This window comes from Denticeps clupeoides, chromosome 6 (genome assembly GCF_900700375.1).
Source record: "Denticeps clupeoides chromosome 6, fDenClu1.1, whole genome shotgun sequence".
In the NCBI taxonomy this organism is placed as follows: domain Eukaryota; kingdom Metazoa; phylum Chordata; class Actinopteri; order Clupeiformes; family Denticipitidae; genus Denticeps; species Denticeps clupeoides.
Genome location: NC_041712.1, coordinates 20,614,375 through 20,633,925, shown reverse-complemented (window position 1 = coordinate 20,633,925; position 19,551 = coordinate 20,614,375). Strand labels below are relative to the sequence as shown.

Genomic DNA, 19,551 nt, shown 5'->3' with positions numbered 1-19,551 from the left:
CTTTATTTTCATGGCCATTTGCGTTGGTAGATTCTCACTGAAGGCATCAAAACTATGAATGAACACATGTGGAGTTGTGTACTTAATAAAAAGTGGAGACCTGACCTCCACAGTCACCGGACCTGAACCCAATCCAGATGGTTTGGGGTGAGCTGGACCAACAAGTGCTAAACACCTCTGGGAACTCCTTCAAGACTGTTGGAAAACCATTTCAGGTGACGACCTCTTGAAGCTCATCGAGAGAATACCAAGAGTGTGCAAAGCAGTAATCAGAGCAAAGAAACTAGAATATAAAACATGTTTTCAGTTATATCACCTTTTTTGTTAAGTACACAACTCCACATGTGTTCATAGAAAAGTGGATTCCTTCAGTGAGAATCTACCAATGTAAATGGTCATGAAAATAAAGAAAACACATTGAATGCCTGTACTGTGTGTGTGTGTGTGTGTGTTTTCTTTATTTTCATGACCATTTACATTGGTAGATTCTCACAGAAGGAATCCACTTTTCTATGAATGAACACATGTGGAGTTAATTACTTATATATGTGTTAATATATATGTGTGTGTGTGTGTGTGTGTGTGTGTGTGTGTGTGTGTGTGTGTGTGTGTGTGTGTAAATGTGTACATATGCAATTTTCATATTTTACATCATTAATTTCTTATCGAATCACTCGCATTTTGTGTTGGTTGAAACAGATGACCATTCCATATCACACTTCTGTCACGTTTTGTATCAATAAAGTAAACCAGATGAACTAATTAACTGCAAGGAAACAAAGACCTTTAACATTAATGAGAAATTGATCATTACACAGAACAACTGAGGATTAGGCATGGTGGGTCTAAAGCTTTCACTTGTTATAAAATGTGAAGGTAAGTGATTGTCATTGTGATACGCAGCAGCACAGCACAAGGTGCACACAGTGAAATGTGTCCTCTGCTTTTAACCATCACCCTTGGCGAGCAGTGGGCAGCCATGACAGACGCCCGGGGAGCAGTGTGTGGGTGATGGTGTGGCACCTCAGTGGATTTGAACCGGGAACCTCCTGATTACAGGGCCGCTTCCTTAACCGCTAGGCCACCACTGCCCCGTGGCTCTCAAACAGTGTGTTTTTAAGAAGCACAGCTGGTATTGTGCGTTCAACAAACATGACTATATTGTTCAAAAAACAATATATTGGGGTTTTTTTTTTTGGGGGGGGGGGACATTTACGTCAGGGGGGGACATGTCCCCCGGAACTTTCGCCTATGTTCTGCAGCAAATAGCAAGGCCGGATCCGGCGGCCGCCTGAGACGCTACGCACCGCCCGCCGCTAGAGGTCGCCGCAGCCCGCGCAGCGCAGGCCGACGGGCGCGTTCTTATGACGCAGGCGGGGAGCGAGACGGGAAACTGCGGCCGAACGTCGGCGACGGGGGAGCAGATTATTCACCGTCGGTCGCGTCGCGTCCTCTTATACGTGAAAGTGTAAAACACGATGGGACGCGAATCGAGGTGAGAGCGAAACGAGCGCACTTTCCGCCGCGGTAACGTCGGAACTGCTTGTGCTCAGATCAATTACGTCGAACAGCGCAATTGTTTTTTAGCGGAACTTTAGCCACGGGGGTGAAGTAGCTACACGCACTGGTGGTCTTCGGTTTTGTCAGGCGCGGGTCTGTTTTTTTTTTGTCCCCGAGTTTCTCCGGAGACGGTGATCGAGCGCGGTTTCTGTCGAGGCGACCCGCGTTCGGCGTGTAACCAGGCGCGTCTGGTCGGGGTGGGTAGACGCGTCGCGGATAGTGATCGGCCGCATCGTTTGCTCTCCGCTGCAGGCACTACAGGAAGCGGTCGGCGTCGAGAGGGAGGTCCGGAAGCCGCTCGAAGAGCCGCTCGCCCGAGAAGCGCTCGAAAAAAGACGACCGGTCAGGGACCCGGGACCGGGCCAGGAGAGAGCGGTCCCGCAGCAGAGACCGCCGCAGATCGCGCTCAAGGGAGAGGAAACGTCCTAGGTGGGTTTTTTTTTTTTTTTTTTTACTGTTTTGATTAAGCGAATTGCGAAAAGTCATCAGAGCGCCTGTTCTTCTGTTCATGGTGCTTGGTGTGTCGTTGCAGGAGATCAAGGAGTCGGGAAAGGCGCAGATCCAGAAGCCGTGATAGGAGGAGATCGAAAAGCAGAGGTCGAAGGTCGCGGTCATCCAGTCCTGTCAAAAGTAGAAAGAATGATGAGAGGTGGGCCCTTGGTGTTGTGCATATGAAAGCATTTGGGGTTGGGAAAGTAACACTGTTTTTTTTTTTGTTTTTTTTTCCAAGCAAAGAGAAGTCTGAAAATGGTGAATCGACTGGTGAAAAGAAAAAAGTAAAAGAGGAGAAGGAGGAAGAGAAGGTTGAAGATGTAAGTTTATTTCTACAGTGTACAGGTAGCGTGATATATTTACAAAATTATGGCTGTCTCGTGATATTTTCTTTACACAATATTCTTTGCAGCAAGACTTTGATCACAACACTCTAGAGGAGGAGATGAGAAAAAGGAAGGAGCGAGTGGAGAAGTGGCGTGAGGAACAAAGGAAGAAAGCAATGGAGAACATTGGAGAGATAAAAAAGGAACTGGAGGAGATGAAGCAGGGGAAGAAGTGGAGTTTAGAAGATGATGATGGTAAGAAAATGAAACAGTGGTGTTAAAAAATGTAGCATATTTCCCACTTGTTGGACTTATAAAGGGTTTACTTGTTATCTACGTGTTTGCTCGGGGAGCTGCCCATAATCAGTCTTTGTTTTTACAAAGATGATGATGATGAGGGCCCAGCATCGACAGAGCCGCAAGAGGAAGAGGCGGGGCCAGAAGAGAAACCAGACGAGGCAGAAGAGCCAAAAATGGAGGAGGAGACCGGGGAAGAACTGGACCCCCTTGATGCTTACATGGAGGAAGTGAAAGAAGAGGTCAAGAAGTTCAACATGGGCACCATGAAGGGTAAAAATGACAAGGTGAGAGCAGAATTGTCCTCAGGTACTCATTTTTTGCCTTTTTTTTTTTTTTTTTTTTGTGCACATAATATATCCTTTATATTGGAGGTGCAGTTATTATTATTATTATTAGACACAAAGCTTACTATCTATTAATAATAGTTTTTGTACCATGTATTTGGGTTGTCAATCCACGATATGTATGCCTTGATCCATATAGTACACCTATATCTTATGCTTATCTTTTCTTCACACTCAGAAAGGTGGAATGACTGTGACCAAGGTTGTTACTGTTGTGAAAACAAAGAAGACTCCTCACACCACAAAAAAGAAAGGAGAGCTGATGGAGAATGATCAAGACGCAATGGAGGTGAAATTTTAATTTGTGTGTGTAGGCTGTCTGATATGTTTTGGATGGTATGAGCATGCAAATACAAATCTCTCGTATTTTAACAGTATTCATCAGAGGAGGAGGAAGTGGATCTCCAGACTGCCCTCACTGGCTTTCAGACCAAGCAGCGGAAGGTTCTGGAACCAGTTGATCACCAGAAGATTGCATATGAACCGTACCGCAAGAACTTTTACGTGGAAGTGCCAGAGTTGGCAAAAATGACTCTAGAGGGTTAGTTTATAACGCATGTGGTCTGTAGCAATGTTAATGTATATTTCGCTAACATTTTCTTTGGCTAGTCAGCAGGAAAATATAAGTGGCTGTTTAAAATGTGTTAATAACAGAGGTAAATGTCCTCCGGCTGGAGTTGGAAGGAATCACTGTCAAAGGAAAAGGCTGTCCAAAGCCCATCAAGACCTGGGTGCAGTGTGGAACCTCCATGAAAGTTTTAAATGCTCTTAAAAAGTTAGTATTTCTTCTTCAGTGGTATATCATGGCCAATCGATTATTTGGCATTGTTATTTGCTCACTTTGTTCTTTCTGGTAGTGGAATAACCAGTGAAATTCTTTCCCTTTTTTTAAAGGCATAGTTATGAGAAGCCCACGCCCATCCAGACTCAAGCTATTCCTGCCATCATGTCTGGCCGAGATTTAATTGGCATTGCCAAGACGGGCAGTGGGAAAACTATTGCTTTCCTCTTGCCCATGTTCCGCCACATCCTTGACCAGAGACCTTTAGAAGAGGGAGAGGGCCCTATCGGTAATGCCGAGTCAGTCATCATTTATAATGATAAATAATTGTTATGCAATGTAATCATTTTATTTTGTGTGTGTGTGGTTTTTTTTTTTTTTTTTTTTTTTTTTTTTTTTTTTTTTGGTTGTTTTTCCTGTAGCCGTGATTATGACACCCACTAGAGAGCTCGCACTTCAGATCACTAAGGAATGCAAAAAGTTCTCAAAGTCCCTGAGCCTGAGAGTTGTGTGTGTCTATGGAGGTACTGGCATCAGTGAGCAGGTATGCTTCCCAATTAACCCGTGTTGACACAGTTTCCATGAATTTTGAGCCTCTGACATTGATTGTCTTGATTAACAGATTGCAGAGCTGAAGAGAGGGGCTGAGATCATTGTGTGTACCCCAGGGAGAATGATCGACATGTTGGGAGCTAATAGTGGTAAGGACCACTAAAAAATAACAACTCTCACTTTTATTTTTCAGTTTTTGTTTTGTTTTTTGTTTTTTGCTCCATGTTAGGTTTAACTAAATGTAAGAATAGGCTTGTTTGTACCATATTAGTAAAAATTCCTCTTTGCATGGAAAGTGTGTGTACAAATTAGTACCACTTACTAAACTGTCAACATTATTTGAGTATGGAAACATGTCCTGAAGACATTTGCAGTGGCTGAAGAGCAATTCGACCAAAGGTAGGTGGAGACCATCCTGAGGGGCAGTTGTATTAGCAATGATCATAACTCTTAGGATTTTGTTTTAGTCAGTGTAGGCTCTACTTTATATTCTGTGTTGAAGCTCAGTTAAGGGCAGCAACGCTGTATCTTCCACACATGCGAGGTAATCTCTGATATGTTTTCTTTGTAGGTGAAAAGGCGGTCAGATAATTCTTGATGTGGGCCCATCTCTTTAATGTGTGATGTGGCTGTTTTCTCACTTTTACAGGTTCTACGTGCCCCTGAGATGGTACGCAAGACCAAACAAAGCAAAATGCAAAGGACTATTTGGCCCCATCATAATAGTTTGGGTTTTACTGACATGTAATTGATTGGGAGTCAGATGTCTCTAATGTCCATTAGGGTTGGGAAATACAGAAAATCCCACTACATGATTAAATATGATATCAATGATAACATTATCACTATTGATTCTCTGGTACTCTGTTCATACAGGAGAGTTCCTTTCTGTACAAATATGTGTATCATCGTGATATCACATCATATGTGTACAGTCGTGATATCATATCATAAAAAGATTGTACTGTGGAACATTTCTGGTGAAAATTTTTCCCAAATTTATCCCAACGTATTTCCATATATAATATTTTTTTCCTCCCACACCTATTGTGGATGTGATGTTGGCTTTGACTGGTTAATTGAAGGCGATTTGATAACGTGTGTGTATTTCTGCATTCAGGCCGCGTCACTAACCTGCGACGGGTCACATACGTGGTGCTAGATGAGGCAGACAGAATGTTTGACATGGGATTTGAGCCACAGGTGGGTTCCAGTTTTACTTCAAAGCATCTTCCTTTTTACTGATTTACATAAATGTCAAGACACTTTACTCAATTTGTCTGACTTTATCAGACAAATTGCATTTATCAGATGCACCTATCCACTTACAACCAGTAGTTACTGGGACAGTCCCTCTGGAGACACTCAGGGTTATATGTTCTGGTTCATTATGCACTGGGCACCTACCACCCTGAATTGGTGGATTTGTGTGTGTTTCAGGTGATGAGAATAGTGGATAATATTCGTCCTGATCGGCAAACAGTCATGTTCTCCGCCACTTTCCCACGAGCCATGGAGGCTCTGGCCAGGCGTATCCTTGCCAAACCCATAGAGGTGCAGGTGGGAGGACGAAGCGTGGTCTGCTCTGATGTGGAGCAACATGTGGTAAGGATTTCTTTAACTGCAGGTACGAAGGCCTTATTTTGAATGTAGTTCAATTGCAGGGCATCACATTTGACCCGTGTAGTTTGTATAGAAACCTAAGGTAATTGTATTTGACTGATTTGTGGTAACTGTTGTGCAGATTGTTATTGAGGAAGACAAGAAGTTCCTGAAGCTGTTGGAGATCCTGGGCCACTACCAGGAGAAGGGATCGGTCATCATTTTTGTGGATAAACAAGAGCATGCAGATGCACTTTTGAAGGACTTGATGAAGGCTTCATACCCCTGCATGTCTTTACATGGAGGTAGAAACATATTCACCCTACACATTGCTGTGGGAATTTGAATATACCAATCAATATATATATATGAATGATATATAATCAAACGTATGTTTCCGTACACTAATGTTGATGTATTATTAATACTGTGGTTATACAGCAAGTAAAATTCTCATCCCTTCTCTGATTCACACGCCTGTCCTGAGTGTTAACATTTGCCGTGCTGCTGTAATCTGTTCCTTCTAATCCTGTGAAATATTTGTCCTTTTCCCCAAGGTATTGATCAGTATGACAGAGACAGCATCATTAACGACTTCAAGAATGGCGCCTGTCGCCTCATGGTGGCCACGTCTGTTGCGGCTCGGGGCTTAGACGTGAAGCAGCTGATCCTGGTTGTGAACTACAACTGCCCCAACCACTATGAGGACTACGTCCACAGGGCTGGGCGCACGGGGCGAGCTGGTAACAAAGTGAGAGACTGACAGGATTTTGCCGCGGGGAGGGGCAATAAATACACGAATAATAACAGGTTATTATTACTTGCTATGTTTTAGGGCTATGCGTACACATTTATCACAGAAGAGCAAGTACGATATGCGGGGGACATCATCAAAGCTCTGGAACTTTCTGGATCCATTGTTCCTCCAGATCTGGAGGGGCTGTGGGCGACCTTCAAAGACCAGCAGAAAGCTGTAAGATCCTCAAACAGGCCACCGATGGCCCTAGTTCTTCGTTCTGCGGTGAAGAGATGGGTGGTGTCTGCATGTTTCTTCAACGTGCTCTCTTCTTTCTTGAACAGGAGGGGAAGAGCATAAAGAGCAGCAGTGGATTCTCTGGAAAGGGCTTTAAGTTTGACGAGACGGAGCATGCGCTGGCCAACGAACGCAAGAAGCTGCAGAAAGCTGCCCTGGGCCTGCAGGACTCAGACGATGAAGACACCGCACTTGATGTGAGTGACCGCATACGAGGCTGTGAAGAGTGTAATGTGTGATCTTCAGTAAAAACACGTCAATAAAATTATTCTGGAGAATTTTGACCAGCTAAAAATTCTGGAAATTTCTAATGCCAGCCGTGGTATTTATTCTCTGCGTGTGTCCGTACAGATTGATGAGCAGATCGAGAGCATGTTCAACTCGAAGAAACGGGTGAAGGACCTGTCCGCCCCAGGAGGAAGCGGAAGTGCGGCCGCGGGAGGCAACGTGGCGACTGCTGCCAGCGTCGGCAGCGTGGCTGGTCTGGCCATGCCGTCCGCTGGAAACATTCAGAAGTTGGAAATTGCCAAGAAGTTGGCACTGAAGATCAATGCCCAGAAGAACCTAGGAGCTGAAGCACAGGTTAGTGGAGTTGCAAGGTCTCTCCTTTCGAAACAATTATAAAAAAAGTGGCAATGAGGGACGCCTCTCCGTCATTCTCTTTGTCACCGTCTCAGGATGTGATGCAGCAAGCCACCAACGCCATCTTGAGAGGTGGCACCATCATTGCTCCGTCTGTGTCTGCTAAGACCATTGCTGAGCAGCTGGCAGAGAAGATTAATGCCAAGCTCAACTACACCCCCATGGAGAAACTGGAAGAAGAGAGGCAGGCAGCCGAACAGGCGGAAAGCGTCAAGCGATACGAGGAGGAGCTGGAGATCAATGACTTTCCTCAGGTAGGACACACTGCTGACACCTGGAATCACGCGTCCTTTTGTTTTTGGCATTGGAATGAACCGTCAAAGTCAAATCCAATGTCTTTGTAACCCCCAAACTTCTCATTTCACCAGACCGCAAGGTGGAAGGTGACCTCCAAAGAAGCGCTGCAGAGGATTGGAGAGTATTCCGAAGCAGCGATCACCATCCGAGGAACATACTTCCCGCCTGGCAAGGAACCCAAGGAGGGAGAGCGCAAGATCTACCTGGCCATCGAGAGTGAGTTGTGATTGAGGCTGCAAAAAGCCTAATGAGCTTCGCTAGAGATGCTTCCTTTGACTCACGGCCATCTTTGTTCTTGCAGGTGCCAACGAGCTGGCAGTTCAGAAAGCCAAGGCGGAGATCACTAGGCTGATTAAAGAGGAGCTCATTCGACTGGTATGCCAGATCCATGCCACTCTGCTAATTCCCTAATGCAGATCTTTACATAGCATTACAATAATCACACTAGACGTACTGGCTCATTTTACCGTTTTTTTTTTTTTTTATACTAAAGATTTATTTTCAGTTTTATTAAAATTAGGTGGCATAAAGTACATTCATACATTTGTCTGCCTTCTTAGTAATTACAGGTAATAACATTCACTCCCAACCTCTGCCATCTGGGATTGGCGAGCTGAACGAATCAGGAAAATTACACTAGCAATCTTTGCACAACTGAAAAATATGATTCTTTTGTAACATACGAGTTGCCAGAGATGCAAAAATCACGGTTCTGATGCCTGGAAATTATTAATTTTCCTCATCGCTCAATTTTGTTCATGCATGAACCATAATTGCAGCATTGACGTGTAATCACAATCATTTACTTTGTCCAGTTGTGCATCTCTAACGTGAAAGCAATTTTGCGCACGCTCTTAAAAATCAAACTCCTTTTTTCTTTTCAGCAAAACTCCTACCAACCCACCAGCAAAGGAAGATACAAGGTGTTGTAAAGGATGAGCAATGGAAAATGTGGAAGGTCTGCTCCTGTTTTAGTCTATATTTTTAATACTTTGTATTGGTTCCGGAGCCCTTGTCCTCAGTGGTTTAGAACTATCGCTTAACGTCAAGTCACGTCCGCTGTCGGCGCTGTTCGTGGCGGTCCTTTTTGAGCCAACAAGCCCGTGTTTGTAATGCAGACGGCTCTACTTCATGTGTATTTTTTTTTTTTTTTGGTCTTATTGCTTTTATTTTAGATGTTGTGTTTTTTTTTTTTTTTGCTCTGCTGAAAAATAAAACAAATTTGAAATAAAATCTGACCCAATTTGTGTGAATTACGTTGTTCTCATTTTGCAGTGATGGGTTTCCTTAAATGGTGTGTGTGTGTGAATCATTGGGATTTTAGATGTTCTTTAGAACAGCGAACTGCGCTCTTCCGCCTCGCCCCCTTTTTTTTTTTTTTTTTTTTTTTTTTAACTATTCATGCAACGGAGCGCCGAGAAGCCCGCAGTCCTAATAAATGATAAATAGTATATTTGCGGAGCTGTGCGGCTGCGCAGGAGCCACCGCGAGTGGTCGGTGACGGCTTCCGCACGCCCGGACCGGTCCGTGGGCTGCGGCCTGGGTCTCTGCTGGAGGAGACGGGAGGGCAGGAACCGGCCGCTGCGGTAATATTCCCTCGCGGGAGAATGCGCATGCTCCGTCTTGCCCCCTCGGCGTATTAATTTTTAATGGAAATGGCTGCCTTTCGCATCTAAACTCCCACCCCACCCCCCGGACCCCGGTACCGAGGAAAATCGAAAGCGTCCGAAAAAAGGAAAAAAAGCCATCGTTTCCGCTCCGGATTTATCGGGATTACGGAACGTTCGGGGCAGCGGCTTCGCCGTCGTCGGATCCGAACATGAGTCCGCTTTAGTGTTTCGGGGGGTTCGGAGGATTTGTTCCCCCGTCTTCTTCTTCTTCTTCTTCTTTTTTTTTTTTCGCGCTTTAACCCTTCGCGTTCCATGGTTCAGGAACAATCGAGGTACAGTAACGTCGCTCCGCCGCGGGTTTGTGTCGCACGTCACGTTCACGTTCGTCCCGCGTTTCCCGTTTTCTTGCATCTGCGGACCGCCGCCCGGTTAAAAATAAATAAAATAATAATAATAATAGCAATAAAAAAAATCCCCCCCCCCAAGTTTCATCGGAACGCCGCGCCGCCGTAGTGATGGAGGTCTGCGCGTAATTCGACGCGTCTCGACGGCCGCCGGGTGTTAATAGCGGCCTCGGTGCGCCCGTCTCACGTGGCCCATCTCCGCTCCCGGTGCGGCCGCCGACGTGGCCATTAACCGGCGGCCTAATTAGGAACGAGCGCCTTAATTGGACGTCGTTTTGTCTGCGCTTCGTAACAGTACGGACATGATGGTGGTTCTGCATGTCGCTCTGACGCCCGACCTCTCTTGCTTTCCAGCTGAAGATGATGCGCCAGGTTGCCAGCAGCGCCAGCGACTACTGCATGAGCGGCAGGCCGTCATGCCTGGCCGAGGACGGCCACCACGCCGGCGGTCACTTCGACCTGTGCGCCGCCGCGCAGAAGTTCTACCCCCCTCCGCCCCCGCCGCCCCTGCAGATGTCGCTCCCGCCCCTGCCCCCGCCCCTGCCCGCCCAGAACACGCTCAAGCCGCTGCCCTGCCAGAGGCAGGACCACCGCGGCGACATGCACCCGCCCGCCATGGGAATTAAGAGCGGCAAGCCCGAGGACTCCAAGAAAAAGAAGGTCCCCGGACGCTCCGGGAAGCGGGGGAGGCCGCTCGGCACGACAAAGTCTGCCGGCTACAGAACCAGTACGGGCCGGCCGCTGGGCACCACGAGGGCGGCGGGCTTCAAAACCAGCCCGGGGAGGCCGCTGGGGACGACCAGGGCCGCCGGGTACAAGGTGAGCCCCGGCCGCCCCCCCGGCAGCATTAAGAACCTGTCCCGCCTGACCAAACTGGGCTACGGCACGTGCAGCACCGCAGCGTTCCCGTACAGCGTCACGCACAAGAGAGGCCTGTGCGAACCCCTGGCCAAGGAAAAGGAGACAAGCGAGTAAAGTCACCCCTTTCACACTTTCCCACACGCTTGTGACACACACGCACACACAAAAAAAAAGAAGTTATGAGATGTACCCCGTAGGTGCTCTCAAGTAGGGTGTGTATATAGGATTCTGCGAGGATCTTGGGAATGAGATTGTGTGCCTCGGCCTCAGCTGAGTTTCATATGAATAAGTATGAAATGTCTGTTTTGTGTGTGGGGGGGGAGAAGAGACGAAGCAAAGGCTTCAGAAGAAGAGTTTTTGTTGACATTAGGCCTCTTTCATATCTTGTACAGTTTATGGAGATGCATGCTGAAGAGTAACCATTAAGCAAGAGTGAGTTTGATCTAAAATGTATATGGATAAAGATGTTATATGTGTGGTTGCAGATGCTGCAGATGCCCAGATCACATATGAAGATCGTTTATTTCACTTTTGCTATAATTTTTTTTTTTTTTTTAATGAACAGTCAACAGAACGAGATCTATGAGATCAAGGAGGTCAATCGGAGGTCAATGGAAGCCCCCCGAAGGCCAATCGCACTAATTAATCGGGAAGAAGGCCCAGCACCGGTACACAATTAAAAACAATGCAGGATAGTGTGATATTGTATATCCCACATCGCGGAATGATGCGGCATTCCTTAATTGCCAGTGATTTGACGAAAGCAGAGGAGGTGCGCTTGCACGCGGCCGTGACCCACATATTCAAATTCTCTTGAAATAGGTCCGTACACGTGATTCTGTCATTCTGTCTGAGGTGCTAAAGTGTTTGGTTTAGTTGGAAATTGATTGCAAGTTGTTTTACAGTACAAACCAAATCCTTCTTTTAATATAATTTTTCTAGTATGGATGTATGTTGTTGTGATTCATTTTTTTAGCCTAAAGTACAGTTCGTTTTTCTTTTTTTTTTAAAGATATATAAAATGTGTCTTCTTATTTTGTCCTGAAAGGATGCTCATTTTGTAGGAAAGAAACCTTATATTTCCCAATAACCAACTTTGTCCGTATGGAATTTGCTTTGCTTCATTTTCAACCAAATTTCGCCCCAGAAATCACTGCAATTCGTTTTAGAACGTTCTGGTTGGTGAGGGACAGGTAGAATAGTTTTTTACGATAGGGACGAAGATGGATGCATAGAACACCAAATATGCCACAGCTCCTCCAGACCCAGGCCGATGGGCTTCCTCTCCTCACAAAACCAAATAAACAGAAACCTCAAGTGTTGAAGATGGAGGCCTGCTGTCATTTCGACCTGAACGTAAGAAAACTGACAATCAGTCCTCGGTGCCGTCACGCTGTCCACTCGCGCCTACCGTTTGGATGTAAACACTGCCTTCGTTTCGTTAAAAGGCCGCTGACCGTACGTGAGCTGAACGGAGATCCTTTCGTTCGCAGTGCGGTAAATGCCGAGCTCGGCACTTTTTTTTGTTTTGACATTCTTCCTCGCGCCCTCGAAAGGATTTATGAGACTCTGCATGGCTTCTTGAAATTAGCTGTGCGCACGCAAGCCAGAACTGAGTCAGCAGTGCACAGCGCCACAGCGCGTGAGTAATTAAAAAAAAAAAAAAACACACGGCCCTATTTTAGTACTATAATAAGCTTTGTGCGCTGGGCTTGTTCGCTAGTGTTAAGGTTAAAGGCGTCCTCAGGAGTTCCATGTGTAAATAGATGAAATCACTTTCTGGTTGTCTGCATTGTGAAGAAGAGAATCCATCAAGAACGCGACTTTTTCTGAACAGAGTTTGAAATGGGAGGAGCCCATTGATCGATTGACAGCTTCGACATTAAACACGTGCCCGTCCACACGTCACGCAACAGCGTTGCCAGATACTTTTCATACTCTCAGGTCGTCTCATCTCAAAATTGTCCAGGTGCGCCGGACTACACACAAAACTTCTGAAACTATCTGATCAGTATTTGACCGCTGCTGCTACTTATCAAACTTTGGGTTCATCGATGCTGAAAAAATTCCTGAAAGACACCCAATCTGGCAATTTTGGCTCCGCCATCCTCCTCTGTTTTCCTCTCGTTTCTCTCCTCATTATAAAAGGCGGCATCAGTAGACATTGTAAATGTGGTTTCTGGACCGTGTCCGCTACCAAGCCAAACATGCACGTAGATCATCAGAGAAATCTGATTGGTGAACTTTCCTGAACACATCTGATATTGCCATTCCAAACGGTAGTTTTTTTTTTTTTTTCTTCTTCCTCTCTCTCTCTTTCTAAACCTCCAACAACATTGTTGTTCACTGAGTTCAATTAGACATGCCTTCATTTATGCATTTATTTATTTAACCCTTTACCAAAGAGCGCGTCTGCACACAACAGCATCTGAACAGACTCTTAGTACATAAACCTGAGGCTCAGTTGACACAGCACTCGTTTACCTCAACAATTTACAGCTACTAGTTAAACACAACGTTTTACGTCAAGCGGAATGTCAGTGCACTTCATATATATTCCATATTAGTTCCATTCCTGTCCCCACCTCTTTTGCACCAAAAACAAGAAAAGGACTTCTTTTGTGTATACAGCACTTTTATAATCTGTGTGTACTATATGTTAACATATACTCCCAATGTGTTTAGCCTTTGGAATTTGTGCTTTAGTTTGTGTTTGTTATTTTAAGTGTATTTTATCTTTAGATTTACTGTAAAAATCTATATTTCATTTGGTTTTTTTGGCATCCCAACTTGTACCATAGAATGCTAATATATGTGCAAACTATGTCTGTGAAATCTCTCTTTTTTCTTTTTTTTTTTGGGGTATTATGTTTCATTGAAATTATGAATTATGTACTGGGGACGTTTGCAATGAATACCAGTGCAGCCACTTTTCTGTGCTGCACCAGTTTTTCATTTTTTCTTACTTGCAGATCAATTATTATTCTTAAACAATATCTGTGCACCTTTCCACTAGCAGCTTACACATTCTGGACTTCAGCCTAATGTTTCCATTAACTGTGAAATTGTTGGAAAGAAATTTGTTTTATACCATTAGAAATGAGTTGTCCAATAATAACCATATTGTAAAGACTCTTTCTTCCCTTGTTTAACTATTTCTGCATGCTTGTTGAGTGTTTAGAAAATTGTGTAATAAACTGCAAATAAGCACAGCTGCTGTTTCATATTTGTTACATTAAAGCACCAGTACAGTTTTCGTGTGCGGAACCAAAAATTACCTCCTGTACTGTAATATTAATATGACATATTTTATAGTAGTAGAGACTAGTTCAGGGCCACATGGCAACACACCAGCCAGAGCTGGCCGTCTGAATGTGAAGTGAGTGAAGTGGGGCAGTGGCGGCCTAGTGGTTAAGGAAGCTGCCCAGTAATCAGAAGGTTGCCGGTTCGAATCCTGATCCACCACTGAGCAAAGCACCGTCCTCACACACTGCTTCCCGGGTGCCTGTCGTGGCTGCCCACTGCTCACCAAGGTTGATGGTTAAAAGCAGAGGACACATTTTGTTGTGTCACCGTGTGCTGTGCTGCAGTGTTTCACAATGTAAGTTAAGTGACTGTCAGTGGCGCCTTCCGATTACGGGTCAGTTTCCTTACCTAGGCCAAATGGGTTCAAATCTGGGTTTGCATGCTGTATCAGTGGGCATGCACACTATGTGGATTGGGAATCCTATAATTCTATATACACACCGAAGGTGTGTGCTGTGGGCTGGCACGCTACCCTGTGCCAGGTGGGAAGGGCACCAGCCGCCGCGACTCCGACCTGAATTGGGAGTGGATCATGGATAGTGACTGAGAGAGCGAGACCAATTAATGCCTTTGGTGATATTTAAGGGTTTTTTTTGTACGGGTGCCTCTTAATCATTTTGTGATTTGTGTGACTCTCATCTCATCGGAACGTCTGATTCCCTTGGACTAAACGCACAAAACGTTCTACATAGCCAAATTAAAACATCCATGTGAATGTTTCGCTTTTTAAATTCTTTGCCTTTTGACAGGGCTTGTTGTTGACTGAAGTCCAGCTGTGCAGGTGAAAAGACCGGATATGGACCACAGACAGCCAAATGCCGTGAATTTACGCAGATGCGATCGGCTCCGTCCCCAAACACGGTCGTTTGGACGGAAGCACGTCGACATCGCGACATATCGGAATACAGAGTACTGTCGGGTCCGGGGAGGACGTCGCGAACGTCGTCGCCGCGCGACCCCTTCCACCCGGAAGTGCTTGCCCTCCGGCGACTCTGCGTGCCGGAGAAGGCGACATAAGCTAGCGCGTTGATTAGCACCCACCATGCATGTGTCGCCGGTGGGGTCGTGTTTTAATCTATTTTTCATTATTGTGAGTTATTAATACGGGCGTCCGCGCTGACATGGGGCGCGTGTGCGCTTGGTCGCTCGCCTTGTTTGTGGTTGTATATGCCGTCAGGACGGGTGAGTTGAGCGTAAACGTGTCGGACTGCGTCTGGCCCCCGAAGTGGGCGTCTCGGCTTCACCCGATGCCCCCTGTTCCTCCTTAGAACGCGACGAAGTGGCGGAACTGACGACGCCGGGCGAGGCAGACGAAGCCCGGCCGAGGCGACAGTTCATGACCGCGGAGATCGCGGACGCCGTGATGGGCACCGAGCTGGACTCGGCCGCCATCGAGCCGCTCATCCCCAGGAAGCCCGAAGACGCCCGCTGCGACGACGAGACGTGCCTTCCCGAGGCGAAGACCCGCGACGAGGCGGAGCAGGTCACTCTGGCCATGGTCCACACCGAGGAGCATAACTCCACCGAAGCGGCGAAGACTTACAAAGTAAACTGCGACAAAAGGAACGTCACCGGGTTGGACCAGTTCAGTGTACTGGTGCTGAATGCTTCGCAGGTATTGAAGCCTGGTTAATCATCTATTAAGGGCTATGCACATATTTAGCCAGTCATATAATTATCTGCCTATTATTATTATTATAGTCCCTTCCCACCTTCAAGCGACTTACTTCAAGTTCCCCTATCATGAAAACGTCACTTTGTGAAATTAGCCTGTCTATGGCTATTAATGGTGATAGGTGTAAAGTCTGCTTCGCAGCTTGGCTCTGCAATTTTTCCCCTTATGACGTCACAAGGGGAAAGGTTACCTCCCGTTTCTCATTTTTTTCCCTCGCCCTAAAACATTGTCTCCACCAACCGTCATGGCTTCCAAACATGCAGTGCATTGCAGTTGCTCTGTGGTTGGATGTAAAAATGAGCATAAATGTATTTTTTTTTAGTTCCGTCACGTGAGACTCTGAAAAATTCTTTTTTTTTTAATTATTCAGACGCATCTTTGTGGTTTGTGAATGGTGTTTATGACGTCATTTCCGCGAACGCCCCTTTGACTTCTATAGGCCGCTCTCCTCCTCCTCCTCCCGCCTTTCTCCTCCTCATGAGCAGTTAAAGCTACAGACACCAAAATGGCGCCTCCTGGGGAAATCTCATTGTGGGACTGGATCAAAGTGGCTGTAATTCTGCACCACGGCTGAATTTTGGAAAGTTACCAGATCCAGTATTAGGGGACCAGTAAGACCCATATGAAAGCAAATGTCGGGGACCTTTAGAGGAGTATCTACAGGACCAAATTCTTAATTACAAAAAAACACTTTTAGTTTATTCTCCTGACTGTACTTTTTGTTTTTCCCTTTCTCCTGTAGGATTTGATGGAATTCTTAAATGGCAACAGCTCGGAATGTTCCCTGGTTTTGTTTTACACCACGTGGTGCCAGTTCTCAGCCAGCCTCGCCCCCCACTTCAATGCTCTGCCCCGTGTCTTCCCCGCTATTCACTTCTTGGCTCTGGATGCCTCTCAGCACAGCAGGTGGTTCTCGGCCGTCGGTGTGACAGCTCTACACATGGTTGGCTGCAGTTCATTGAATATAAGGGGGTATTGATGCACTTTCTTCCCTTCCATCAGTCTCTCCACGCGTTTTGGCACAGTGGCGGTCCCCAACATTCTTCTGTTTCAAGGCGTAAAGCCGATGGCCCGGTTCAATCAGACAGACCGAACCTTGGAAACACTGACTTCATTCATAACCAACCAGACAGGTATGGACGATGTGCGATGTGTGCATTTTCAGCCTGGTGTTTCTTAATGAAGTAATGATTCACTGAGCACGTCATTTTTTTTCAGTCATCAAAACAAGTTGCATCAATATTTTCCCGGTCAGCCAGAACCTGTCAATCAGTCAAAGGTCGAGCTTAAATTGGTGATTTCTGCAAATATAAGATTCCACACAGTGTATGTACAGTGCACATATAAAACAACATTTAGCTGAAATATAGACAGCAGTGCAATAACAATATATTAAAAATGTTGAGTAAAAAGTGCAGTTTCATTGCTGAATGGGGGGTGCAAAACCGCCAAATTCTTGATGAATGGTAGAAATATACATTGTATTTAATGAGAAGTAATTGAATAGATGTATTAAGAACGAATGAATGATTCGGTGCAAATTTATTTTTAGCTCACACACAATTATTCATTGTGAGACTGTGAGCACCATTTTTAAATATATAATAACGATATGATGCCATGAAGAGAAACTATGGCTTTATGAACTGTGGACTTCAATCTCAATTATTTTTAGATTGTAACCAAAATATACTTTAGATAAATCACAAATCCTGAAACAAATGAACATTTTCAGTTCTGGACCTGTGGAGAAACCCTGAAATTAGGGCCAGAAGTGTGGAATTAATCTTTAACCATATCTCTCTTTCTCTAAGGTTTTGAAGCGGCGGCTAATCACACAGTGACTCAGGAGGATCGTGTAGGCCCCCTGCCCAGCATGCCTATGAAAAGTGTCGATTGGCTGCTCGTCTTCTCCATCCTCTTCATATTGTCTTTTACCAGCTATGCAATCTTAAGAACAGACAGCATTCGCTGGCTCATTCCTGGACAGGAGCATGACCATCAGGACTGACCTGTCCTTTATCGAGTGTCTGGATACAATGCTTACTGTGACCGAGGTGTACATATTTATCTAAACAGCATGTGAATATGACTGAAACATTTTCTTGCTTTGATGTTCTTTCTGCCCTTGATTTGATAGGTGTTAATTACTGTTCAAACACACTGATAGTAATAACCATGCATCGTTTTAGATGAGACTAATGCATATAATAATAAGCAGTTTAGTTAGTAGCTCACTTCAACAAAGATTTCACATAAATAAATAAAGTACATTGTGTTTGTTATAATTATTGCTGGATGTATATTATAATGTTAAAACATGGACTGACTGTAAATACAAGTAGTTTTTTAAAATGCTGCTTTTCTGATGTGTGTTCATCTCATTTAATAATCGATTTTGCAAGTCTTTGAGCTGATAAATGTTTAATTTTTTCTATTTAATGTGGTTTTATATGATGCAAATTTGTCCCTGTATCCTCAGCCTTAGAAGTGTAACATATGTAACAAACAGTGAAGACTGAATGAGTTTAGTTATTGGAAAACATTCATTAATCATCATTAATACCTATTAGCCAAATCTGTTTGGACCCTCTTGCTCTTGCCTATGAGCCTGCAGGGGGCAACAGCCACACATTTGACTGGCATCAAACAATACTGTTATTATTATTCTTATTATGTCTTGCTTTCAGGCTGATGTGATTTTTTTTAATGGGTATTAACATGTGAAAATCACATTAGGAGGTATTTTCATGTAATATATATGACTTGTAGTGATATAAAGAGAAGGAGCCAGGCTCTTGTAACACAACATTTAAAAAGTGATATTAATAACTGAAAATCACAGCCAAGCCTCATAAAATGGAATTGTTCAGAGAGAACTGGCCTACTCTTCCAACGCACTTCAACTTGACAGCACAGCCCATGGTGCACACAACAAAATGTGTCATCTGCATTTAACCCAGCACCTTGGTGAGCAGTGGGCAGCCATGTAAGGTGCCTGGCGAGCAGCGTACCTTGCTCAGTGGCACCGCAGTGCCGTTGTTGCATGAAAGGCCATTTTGATTTCAAACAAAGTTCTTCCTCATTTTTATTTATTTATTTATTTTATTACTCGGTCCCTGCAATTGTGCAATGTACTGGCCAGTCTGACCATTTCTTCATTTAGTGCTGCAGGATGGGATATTGTTGGTTCTCTCAACTTCAGCCCAGTGGGCCACCCGGCCAGAAGCAGTTGGGTGTTTGAACTCCTCCTCACCCCCATTCCTGCATTTCAGTGCAGGGCTGACCCACAGTGGGCTGCCGCACGTCATTTAAATCGGTCTCCATTTCCTGAGGGTTTGCTTGTTTCCTTCACTGCATATCTCTGCTCTATAGCTCATCTTCTGGCTTTACGACAGTGTGTGGCGCATGCACACTGTCTTCTCACTGGTAAATCAGAATATCTGAATATAAAAACTGCATTCCTCCCTCTCCATTACTCACCACAAAAAAATAAAATCCTCTGGACCAATTGTGACCAAGCAGCAGTGTTTCACAACCGTCATGATCTGCACCTAACAGCACCACATAGCAGACATCTTAATCAAATCTACATGTTGTGTCTGTGCTCTGGTATTTTTCTGTCAGAAAAAGCTGAGGTTGAGGTATGTGACTTTTATAAAATCAGAAAAAGAGACAAGAAGCTCTTGATTCAAGCAAACATCATGTTAGAGTGACGCCCTGCTGAGCCCCAGATAGTCTGGTCACCAGCACATTGGGAAAGAAA

General features: G+C 44.9%; 3 protein-coding genes across 4 annotated transcripts; all 3 read left to right on the top strand.

The window, feature by feature from the left end:
* The first annotated feature begins 1,478 nt into the window (after nt 1-1,478).
* ddx46 (DEAD (Asp-Glu-Ala-Asp) box polypeptide 46) lies at nt 1,479-9,076 on the top strand. The gene is made up of 23 exons (XM_028983396.1): nt 1,479-1,495; nt 1,813-1,989; nt 2,093-2,209; nt 2,291-2,372; nt 2,465-2,633; nt 2,763-2,962; nt 3,201-3,311; nt 3,398-3,563; nt 3,677-3,797; nt 3,917-4,092; nt 4,226-4,347; nt 4,426-4,504; nt 5,476-5,558; nt 5,796-5,960; nt 6,100-6,262; nt 6,515-6,708; nt 6,793-6,930; nt 7,038-7,187; nt 7,342-7,572; nt 7,668-7,886; nt 8,001-8,145; nt 8,231-8,304; nt 8,814-9,076. Exons 1-23 carry the CDS (start codon nt 1,479-1,481, stop codon nt 8,859-8,861), a joined length of 3,147 nt encoding a protein of 1,048 aa, XP_028839229.1. The 3' UTR covers nt 8,862-9,076.
* A 271-nt stretch (nt 9,077-9,347) lies between these two features.
* On the top strand, nt 9,348-12,501 carry LOC114792581 (UPF0461 protein C5orf24 homolog). 2 transcript variants are annotated; one of them, XM_028983864.1, is made up of 2 exons: nt 9,348-9,515; nt 10,298-12,501. In XM_028983864.1, exon 2 carries the CDS (start codon nt 10,304-10,306, stop codon nt 10,916-10,918), a length of 615 nt encoding a protein of 204 aa, XP_028839697.1. In that variant the 5' UTR covers nt 9,348-9,515; nt 10,298-10,303; the 3' UTR covers nt 10,919-12,501. The 2 variants fall into 2 exon arrangements, with proteins under 2 accessions (XP_028839697.1, XP_028839698.1); XM_028983865.1 differs by lacking the exon at nt 9,348-9,515 and adding an exon at nt 9,560-9,871.
* A 2,082-nt stretch (nt 12,502-14,583) lies between these two features.
* Nucleotides 14,584-18,140, top strand: txndc15 (thioredoxin domain containing 15). Its single transcript, XM_028984282.1, has 5 exons — nt 14,584-15,292; nt 15,379-15,725; nt 16,528-16,691; nt 16,788-16,918; nt 17,600-18,140. Exons 1-5 carry the CDS (start codon nt 15,232-15,234, stop codon nt 17,794-17,796), a joined length of 900 nt encoding a protein of 299 aa, XP_028840115.1. The 5' UTR covers nt 14,584-15,231; the 3' UTR covers nt 17,797-18,140.
* The last annotated feature ends 1,411 nt before the right edge of the window (nt 18,141-19,551 follow it).